The 9,455-nt window shown below is 35.7% G+C and overlaps 1 protein-coding gene across 2 annotated transcripts in view; it reads left to right on the top strand.

Annotated features, from left to right (window-relative positions):
- SYNE2 (spectrin repeat containing, nuclear envelope 2) overlaps window positions 1–9,455 on the top strand; it is a 239,253-nt gene that overhangs the window by 45,489 nt on the left and 184,309 nt on the right. For both annotated transcript variants that reach the window (XM_004681792.2, XM_004681791.2), the window contains exons 11-17: window positions 2,166–2,330; window positions 3,446–3,558; window positions 4,965–5,127; window positions 6,433–6,511; window positions 6,785–6,972; window positions 7,442–7,606; window positions 8,420–8,569. In XM_004681792.2, coding sequence (XP_004681849.1) covers window positions 2,166–2,330; window positions 3,446–3,558; window positions 4,965–5,127; window positions 6,433–6,511; window positions 6,785–6,972; window positions 7,442–7,606; window positions 8,420–8,569 — 1,023 coding nt within the window. The remainder of the gene's footprint in view (window positions 1–2,165; window positions 2,331–3,445; window positions 3,559–4,964; window positions 5,128–6,432; window positions 6,512–6,784; window positions 6,973–7,441; window positions 7,607–8,419; window positions 8,570–9,455) is intronic.

Here is a 9,455-nt window from a genome sequence, read left to right as displayed (position 1 = left end):
CTGCGCCACCAGGGAGGGCCCCAACAAAATATTTTTAAGAAGATAAATATGTGAAGAGAGAAGTGTGTTTATTAATTAGATCGTGGCAATCTGCTCTCAGCATATGTGTATATAAAATCACTCTATCACATACACTTTAAATAGCTTACCATCTCATTTGTCAACTATACCTCAATAAAACTGAAAGAAAAGCAAGACAAAAGTACAAAAAAATACCCCTAATATTTAATGCTTCTCTTTTGTGAAGAGAAGCATTATTTGACTACCCAAAAGAAGGTTAGCTTACCTTCACTTAGCACCCTTCTTCTTGAATCTTTGATTCAGTGGTTATACTTGCCTGGCATGAAGTGGACACCTAATGATGTGTTTGAATAATTCGATGATGAATCAAATAACCCATAGAATATACAGACTTTGCCTAGTAGAACAATTTAACTCTAAGAAAAGTGACAATTCATTTAATAGACCTACAGTGGAAAGAGAAAATACAGACTAAAGTTCATACTTTCATTAGAAGAAGTAGTTTGAATGACACACATTTTCATTTGTTCTTGATAATCATTTGGGATGATTTTGGAACAAGAAAACAAAAAATCCATGAAAGAGTCAACTTAGTTCAGATGAAAAGCCACAGTGGGATCATCAGGAAGGGAGGGGTCTTGGAGCTGGATTTTTATGATGTTTAAGATATCTGGTTGTCAGCGAGGAGTTGGTGTTCCTATGGAGTCCTCCCCAGACTCCTCTGCCTGAACCTAGATTATTGCTGGCCACACTATAGTATAACCTTGTTGTGCCACTAGGAAGTTTGGGCAAGAGCTGTGGCTTTTATTTAGCTGGTGGACCCTGAGAAGCAGAGTGTTGTGCTGAATTTATTCTTCTGCCCATGGCACACGGTCTTGGCAAGGCCCTACTCTTGATTTCCATTCACCCATTTAGTTGTGATTTCTTTTTGTGCCCTCACATCCCTTCCATTTTCCTTGCTCCTCATATCACCATTGGGATGTGTTTAATGTGTATCTTTTTGCTTTATCTATTTTTTGGGGAAAATATTTATGTGTTCATGTATTACTAAATTGTGTAAACTGTTATTATAGCTTTGTTTTCTTTCATTCCCGAGCACATAAATTTAAGGGACTTCTGCATTGTCATGTGTGTGCATCCAGTTTGTGTCTGAATGTAACCACCACCTGTTCCCTCTCCACTCCAGAAGCCTTCTGTGTCTTTATATCAAACTCTTAGAGCTATAGGTTATTAATAAATATATTTGCTTAATGAATGAATGTGTATATGTGTGTATGTGAATTTTGACAATCCTTAATGGGGTTTGGTGGGGGGAATCCAGGTAGAAGTAGCTGGAAAAGCAAAAATCTAAGAGTAGTCTATTTGGGGAGAAATAAGTATACTCACACACTGCATAATAATAGCTTCATTCAGCAGCAGACCATGTGTAAGATGTCCTTTATCTAGCTGAGGAGTGTAGTGGTCCAGACTGTTACTGTCTAGGTTTGTCTAAGTGTGTCTGGGATTTCCCACAATGATGAAATCATGTAATGAGGCATTTCTCAGAAGGTTTCCCTGTGGTGAAGCAGTGCTGCCTGTTGTTGGCATCTGTGTGGCTCCTGTGCATAAGGGAGTAGTGAGAAGGCTGAGGAAGGAGGAGGTTCCCTGGGATGTGGGGGTGGTGGGGTGGTGGTGAAAGGTGGGCTTTAATGAAGGGCAGAAACTCAGGAGATGTGGTGGAGAGATCTAATGTGAATATATGGTTGGGATGGTAAGGAAAATAACCTATAAATCTTTGTGAATTATAGTTCTGAGAACTCAAGGCTTACATTTCAAAAGCTGGTCATTAAGCAATCTATCTGCTTAAATGAGTGCTCTAAATATTTCTGATATCCCTCATAACTGACTATGGATTTATCAGAACAATTGCTTTTATCCTTACACCCTCTCCTCTTACAGTTTTAAAGCTAATTATCTTCTCAATCAGCTGGTAGTCAGGTGATATTTAGAGCTAGGAAGTTTACCTGCCAAGAAAGGTTTTCTTGAATACTAGCTAAGAGAAACTTTAAAAAATAGAAGTTAATTGTATATGAAGAAATAAGCTAGAAGAGTATTGAAGAACATCTCCACCCTGCTCCCCCCCCGCCCTTTTTTTTTTTTTTTAGATTAATATGTGGGAAAAAAAGCTGCATCATGTCTTACCCTCACCCCTTCATCAAATTGAAGCTTGGCTCCAGGAGGTAGAGGAGCTTATGGATGAAGATTTGCCACCCTCCTGGAATGACGCTGAAGCCATGGCACTCATACAAGAGAAAATGACTTTATTCAAGGTTGGAAAAGGCAGAGCAACGTGGAAAAATTTGTTACAGACTAATTTTTTAGAGGTGGTACTTGAGGAAGACTTTGTCCTAGAAAGAAGGGAGGAAAAATAGAGTGGGTATTTGAGGATGGTTTAGAATGATTCTTTGGGGATTTTGGAGACCTGAAAGATACCATCATATTCTTCACAAGCACTCGTTAGTTTAAGGTTGAAATAATATAAATCAAGAGTCCTGTAAATTCTCAAGTAACTATATAGTCTGTTGAAAAAAGCAGGCCCAGACACTGGCACAACACAGCTCTCCTACCCACCTGTGACTGCAGGTTTTGCTCTTTTCCTCCTTTTCCTAATAAACCTGTCCTTTCAAAATGTAAAAGCAAACAAACAAACAAAAAACCCACCAAAGTGGCAAGGAGGCTAGTTTAAAATGTGGGAAATTGGAATAACAACCAAATGGCATGAAATACTTTGATATTTGAGATTTCTAGCATTTATGCCTTCAAAGGAATGGACAATATATAACAATATATAAAACAATATATTACAAAACTGTACAAAGTAAGATTTTTTCATAGGCAAGGGGGGGAAATGTAACGGAAGAGGACATCATTTCAGAGATCCATTCTGGGGAATGGTGGATTATCTTGTTTTTCTTTAGGGACTCTAAAGATGATCTCATTGGTGCTGACCAAAAAATCCCATACTGACTACATTCCTGGGAGATGTTGAAAGTGCAGGGGGCTTGAAACCACAGTCAGGTTAGGTATTAGGGCTTAGCATAAGCAATTCCATTTTTGGCTATCATTTTCTTTTCTTTTCTTTTTTAAAAAGATTTATTTATTCATACAGAACTGGGGTACAGGCCAGAGATGCGGAGGGTGAGAGGTTTCACCAGGGACAGAGTGGGGAGCAGAACAGGCAGATCGACGAAGTACACTGCTGAGGGGAGCAGCGGGCAGGTCAGGAGAGGTCTGCCACGCCATGTGGTCACCTCTGGTGCAGGTGGGGATCGAACTCATGCAGAAGTGGCTTAAGCTTCTTAGTGCCATGCTTTAACCCACTGAGCCACCAGGGAGGGCCCTATCATTTTCTTTTTTAATAACATCAAGCTAAATTTCTTTTCAGAATCTGATGGATAAATTTGATTATCATTCAAACACTCTCCTGGAATTTGAAAATATGGATGAAAACCATTTGCCATTGGTACCACCTGAGAAGTTGGAGGAATTGAAGAGACGGTGGGTGACATGACTGTTTCACAGCTGCTGATACTGTTTGTGTTTGAGCACTAATATTTTGCTAACAGACTACCATATGTAGATTTTTTAGATAACTTCTGACAAGTTTTCTTCTTTACAATTTGATGACAGCACTTAATGTGTTATGTAACATGCTGGCACACTTCCTTTCTTATTGGACAGTAGGATATGATGATGGAAAAAGTCAGAAACAGCTCTGTGTATTGGTTTTAGCTACGTTGCTCTGTTTTTCTGAGCATGTCTCTCCACTGGCAAATATAGGTTAATGATAATCACCCTGTTTGTGTCTTGCAAAGATACTGGATGAATGGGAGGAGGTACATGAGGCTTTTGTAAATTCTAAAATACTGTTGTGCCACTGAGGGGCTTCCAGGAACCCCAGACAAATGGGATGCATGAGCTAAAGGGATCTGGCTGTCCTTGTGCACAAAAGCAAAGCTGACTTTAGTGTGACAGATCTTCAAAATTAGTGCATATACAGAGACAAGAAAATTCTTGATAAAGGTTTACCAGTAAAATACTACAAATCCCTTTGTGGATCTATCCCTTTGTGGGGCAAATGCCCAGTCAAATAAGATCAGCCTGCAGTTAAATCAGGGAGGCCGCAAAGTTTGCTATAAGTCTAAAGCACATTCTGGCAGAGAAACAAGAAAGAGACAATAGGGACCGGGCATAGGGCAAAATTAAAGTACAAATCAAGATAAATTATTTTCATCCTCTCCATACGTATCTTCTTAGGTGTCTCTTCCAAATGTCTCCACACCTCTCTCATCCACACACCTCCTCCAGTTCTCCTTCCCTTAGTCCCTGGAGGCAAGTCAGGGTACAGAAAGAAGAAAAAAGCAGCCCCCCGCTTCCATATTTTATGGGGAGTGCTCAGCCCAACCCTGTTCTCAATATCTCCCCTGCATGGTGTACTGGGACTTGTAGTCCAAGTAACTGCAGTGAAGTGGAGGAAGGAAAATGGCCCCAGATAATGGCTCCCATTACTGTGGTGGGTTGCTCCTCTTCTCAGATGGACTTGCCTCTAACAGTGCCACAAATACAGAGTTCATTTCATTGATGGCCATCCACATCATCCTTTGTCATTACTCAAAAGGAACTTATTAGAATGATAGTAATAGGGTGTTAGCCTTAATCAAGAGAGCTCTTTTAATATGTAAATATTTTAATTACAGTGGCATTTCTATCCAGAACTTTTCAACCATGTTTGTCTTACTTTGTTTAAGAAAAAAAAAAAAGGATGAAGAGAAATGTGTGAGTCTTCTGTGCTTAAAATAAAGTTTAAGCCCCAATATTTAAAAAAAAACAAAACCTCCAAACTCGTTATCTTACCTTTGATCAATAATGCTAAGTTAAATTCTAAAACCATTAATATTTTCCAGAATCAACAACATTTTAGGAAAAAAATACATTCCACTTCTAGAATTTCATTACTATAAGTGCTCAGTACTTGGTTTGCTGGATGAAGTAAAATCAAAATTGGGTGCTTGGAACATCAGATATGGGACCAGAGAATCCGTGGAATTCCTGCTAGAAGACTGGCATGTAAGCTGTTTTATTTCCCGTCTTGAGAAACTGTTCTCCATGTCTGGGAGCTGGGTCACATTTTTCATTAGCACAGCTTACCTCTACATTATCAGATTTTGAAATGATTTTGGTAGCTTTCATTAGTGTCAGTATTGCCTGGAGAAAAGACATAGCTCCTAAATCAACATAGGGAAGAGTAAAAAAGAAAGTATTATTTACCACCCTAAGGAAGATGAAAAGTTAGCCAGATTAATTTACATAATAAAGTTTCAGTGTTATGTCCATTAGAAGTTCCTACTTGCTCTTATGAGACATACTGTTTGTTTTCCCTCTCAGATTCATTATTTCATTCAAAAATTAAATTTCTTTTACAACATTTTAATCTTAGCCTCTTCCATTTCAAGAAAGGGAGAAGTAGTGCCTTTTGTTTTGAGACTTTGTGGGAGTTTTAGTTCTTGTATTTTATAGGAAAAGATGTTGCAAATGATTTGAATATAAATGTGTACACTAAATAAAATGAAAGCACCCTACAAATGTCATTTTTATAGACCTTATCATCATTTTTTCTGTTTCTTCTCTGTGCAGTCAGGGCCAAAGAAAAAAAATTTGAGATTGTAAATTTCAGCACAAAAGCTAAAAAATTTGACAAGGGAAATGTATTTTCAATTTATGATTTATTTATTGTTCTGCCTATTCAAGCATCTTTCCTAAACTAGATTAGCTTTTGGATGTTTTTATTTCTTTTGTTCTCTTTGATTTTTCCTTTTAAATGATCATACCATGGGAATATATAATTATACAGTGAATATGAGCTTTCATTACTTCTGTGTTTCTCTGGAGCAGAATATGATTGCATGGGGTACATAATTTTGTTAATGGTACTTTCTCAAAAGTTTGTGGTGATGGGTGGTATCTTTTTAATATAACTAATATAGCTCATATAAATTATTTATGCTAATAAACCATGTGAAATAAGAAACTTAACAAATTATGCAATATTAATAAATATACAAAGTAGGACATTTTGAAATTACTGTAATTTCTTAAATTGCCTTTTCTCCAGAGAGAAAGACCATTACTGAACCATGTCACATTAAGATAAAGTTTGTCAGGCTTGTACCTAAATAATGTTCTTCTTATTTTATGTCTTCTAGACCTCTGTTAGTTTTCCTCAGGAGTTGTTCTTTTCCCCTATTCAAATTTGTAGTAGTAAAGTCAAAGAACTGTTGATGCCCAGAACTTCATCTCGTCTTTAGATTTCTTGGCACATTTTTAAAAATGAAAAACTGTCAACATGATTTTTTTCCTCCTCTCCACTTGCAGAAATTTATTGAAGAAAAAGAGGTCCTAGCTGAACTTGAAAATTCTTTTCAAAAATGTGAAGAAAGTCATAAGAATTTGGGTAATGTTATATCCCATATATAGACACTTTTTAATGGGATGACCAACACTTAAAAATATTATTTCTTTTTTTTTTTCTTTATACATTTAATGTTTTAGAAATTAGTTTTAAATGTGTGTTTTCTCTGGGAATATCTTTCATTCACTTGCAATATCATCAGAATATATATTTACTTTTCCTCTGTCAGTAAATATGCATAATTTTAGTTAACAAATTTAGTACGAATTTATTAATAAACTTTTCTAAGATAACTTTCTTTTGTTAACAATATAGGTGGTGAATATCAGGATATTAGTAAACAATATGGAATGGTGGAATATAATCTTTGTATGTGTAGAAAAAATATACATGATATCAGGTCCACTCTACAGAAAGTTCTAAAGTGTTGGGCTACTTATGTGGAAAAACTCCACTTATTAAAGACTTGTTTTGAGGAGACAAAGAAGGCACAGATTAAAGAGGTATTTGTAGTCTAATGGCAATTTGATCCCCTGCTCTACCCCTCCATTTTGGTTGACAACCCTCATTTTTTATGTAAAAAATGAGAAGGCAGGAAACAAAAGTAAAAGTATTGGAAAAATTCTCCATTGTCTTGCAAAGAGTTTCCTGTCTTCCTAATGTATGTGTATTTGTGTGTGTGTGTGTGTATAAGGGTGAGGACACTTACAGAAGCATAATTTACAGAAACATTATAGCTAGCTTTTGGAATATATATCACTAAGTTCTAGAAAATGAAATAAAAGATATTACTAATTTGTAGAAAATGAAATATAAGATGTGGAGTGCTGGATAGCTTATAACACATTCAAAATAAACTTATGTTTTTAAATGTTTCATTTTTCCATTTGAGTGATTACAAGATTTAACACCTGAGTTTCTGGTGGACAAAAATCATGTAGTTAAATATGACGTTACTTTTATGTTATATAGGTTCCCTTTGAGACACTATCCCAGTGGAATCTAGACCATGTTACTTTAAATGAAGTGGGGACTTTCTTAATTCAAGTGAGCAATGATGAAGTTGGATTATCTATTTCTAAAGAACTGAGAAGACTGAATAAAAGATGGAGAAAGTTTATTACAAAAACCCAACTTGTAAGTTCTTTCTGTGGTAAAGTATTTATTGGAGGTGTAATTCATATACTGTATCATTCACTCACTTATATAAGTTACATAACTCAGTGATTTTTAGTATGTTCAGAGTTTTGTGGCCATTACCATAATCATCACCTCATAAGGAAATGGTGCCCATTTTAGCCATCTCTCCCTGTTTTCTCCAAGTCTCCCCATTGTAAGACAACCACTCATCTACTTTTCTATCATTTACCTTTTCTGGATAGCTCACATAAATGGAATCCTATAATATGTGGACTTTGTGTCTGACTTTTCCACTTAGCATGATGTTCTTCAACCTGTGTAGCATTTCCTTTTGATTTGAAGATAGCTGCCTATGTCAAATTTTTTAAATCACTGATTTTAAAATGTTTTAAATCATTGATCAGCACTACACATTTGCTTTCTTTCCACTTTTTTTTTTAACTTGTTAATAATGCTACTAGGAATATTCTTGTACAGAATACAGCTTTTTAGTTAAAATTGGTTTACCATTGAAGGATAGCATGAGCATTCCATTCTTGCCTACTGGATTGCAAGCTCTTTGAGAATATATACTGAAATTTCTGTTTAGCGTAGTGTCTCATGAAAGTAAATCTTTAGGAAATAATTTAACTTTCAGTTATTCCTAGGAATGTAATAGAAAATGCTCATATTTTAGAACATTGTCACTCATTGATAAATTCAAAAACTATTGAATACATTATTCATGTGTTGTTTATAATAATGTTGTGTATAATAATATACCTCAGCATAAAAAATATCATTAAGTTTTATAAAGTTAATTACTTTTAGGAAATGAACCTGCCACTTATAAAAAAACAGCTTGAGCCCATGCTTGACAGTTCTGGAAATTTACAGCTATCTAAAGAGGAAAAAACAAATGTTGATTTTTCAGTGGATATGTCAATAGAATGTCCTGAAAATCACAATCAAAACATACAGGTAAAATAGTTATACTTTATGTATTTTATCTGTATATAGAGTTACCTTATCTTTACTACTTTTCTTTTAAATACTATATCAAATCGATGTATATTTAGATAATTTTCCAGGAAAATGCTTAAGTGATCACCTTCATGAAGTAGGTATAAGACCTGTGTCCCACTCACTGGGGAATTCCAGAAATGGAAACAGTTGTGAATTCTGACTGTGGAAGATTTAGGTCAGACTAAATCTGATTAGTTCCCAGCGATTGTGTAGCTATTGGCCTAGCCCTCGTCTGTGTGCCTTCCTTCTTAGAGGAGGAAAATATATAATTTTATTTCCTTCTTTGTTCAGTGATTTGGAAGATAACAAAGGCATACACCTGTAGGGTCTGAAACCTATGGTTTTTGGGAAACACACCTCCTTCAGAATGATAATTTATATAGCTTTACTTAAGAAAGCAGTGGTTAGCTGGCTTGGCTCCTGCCAAGATGGAGTGCCAGTGTTTTCCCTCTATTACTAGACCTACTCAGAGAAAATCTTGAAAGATATGAATTTGTGCAGTCTCCTTTTAGAGTAGATTCTTCTGAGGCATTTAAAATGCTATCTGATTTAAAAGAACTTTTAGAATTTGTTTTTCATGTAAAGCTGTATTGTATTGACTTATAGAATACTGAGGGTTAATTAGTGCAGAAATATTGAAGGTAAATTAACAAATTTGCTAAAAATTTGTCTTCTTTAAATGTTTCATAGTTACTATTACCAATAGCGGTATTTAATTAAATTTTATGAAAACTTTTAAAAAGTGTACTCTGGCCCTCCCTGGTGGCGCAGCGGGTTAAAGCACAGCACTGAGAATCTAAAGCCGCTTCCGCATGAGTTCGATTCCCTCCTGCCCCTCAGG

This window comes from Condylura cristata, unplaced genomic scaffold (assembly GCF_000260355.1).
Source record: "Condylura cristata isolate star-nosed mole 26May11 unplaced genomic scaffold, ConCri1.0 scaffold00013, whole genome shotgun sequence".
Classification (NCBI taxonomy): domain Eukaryota; kingdom Metazoa; phylum Chordata; class Mammalia; order Eulipotyphla; family Talpidae; genus Condylura; species Condylura cristata.
The sequence above is the reverse complement of the archived record's forward strand: the minus strand, read 5'-3'. Positions and strand labels throughout refer to the sequence as shown.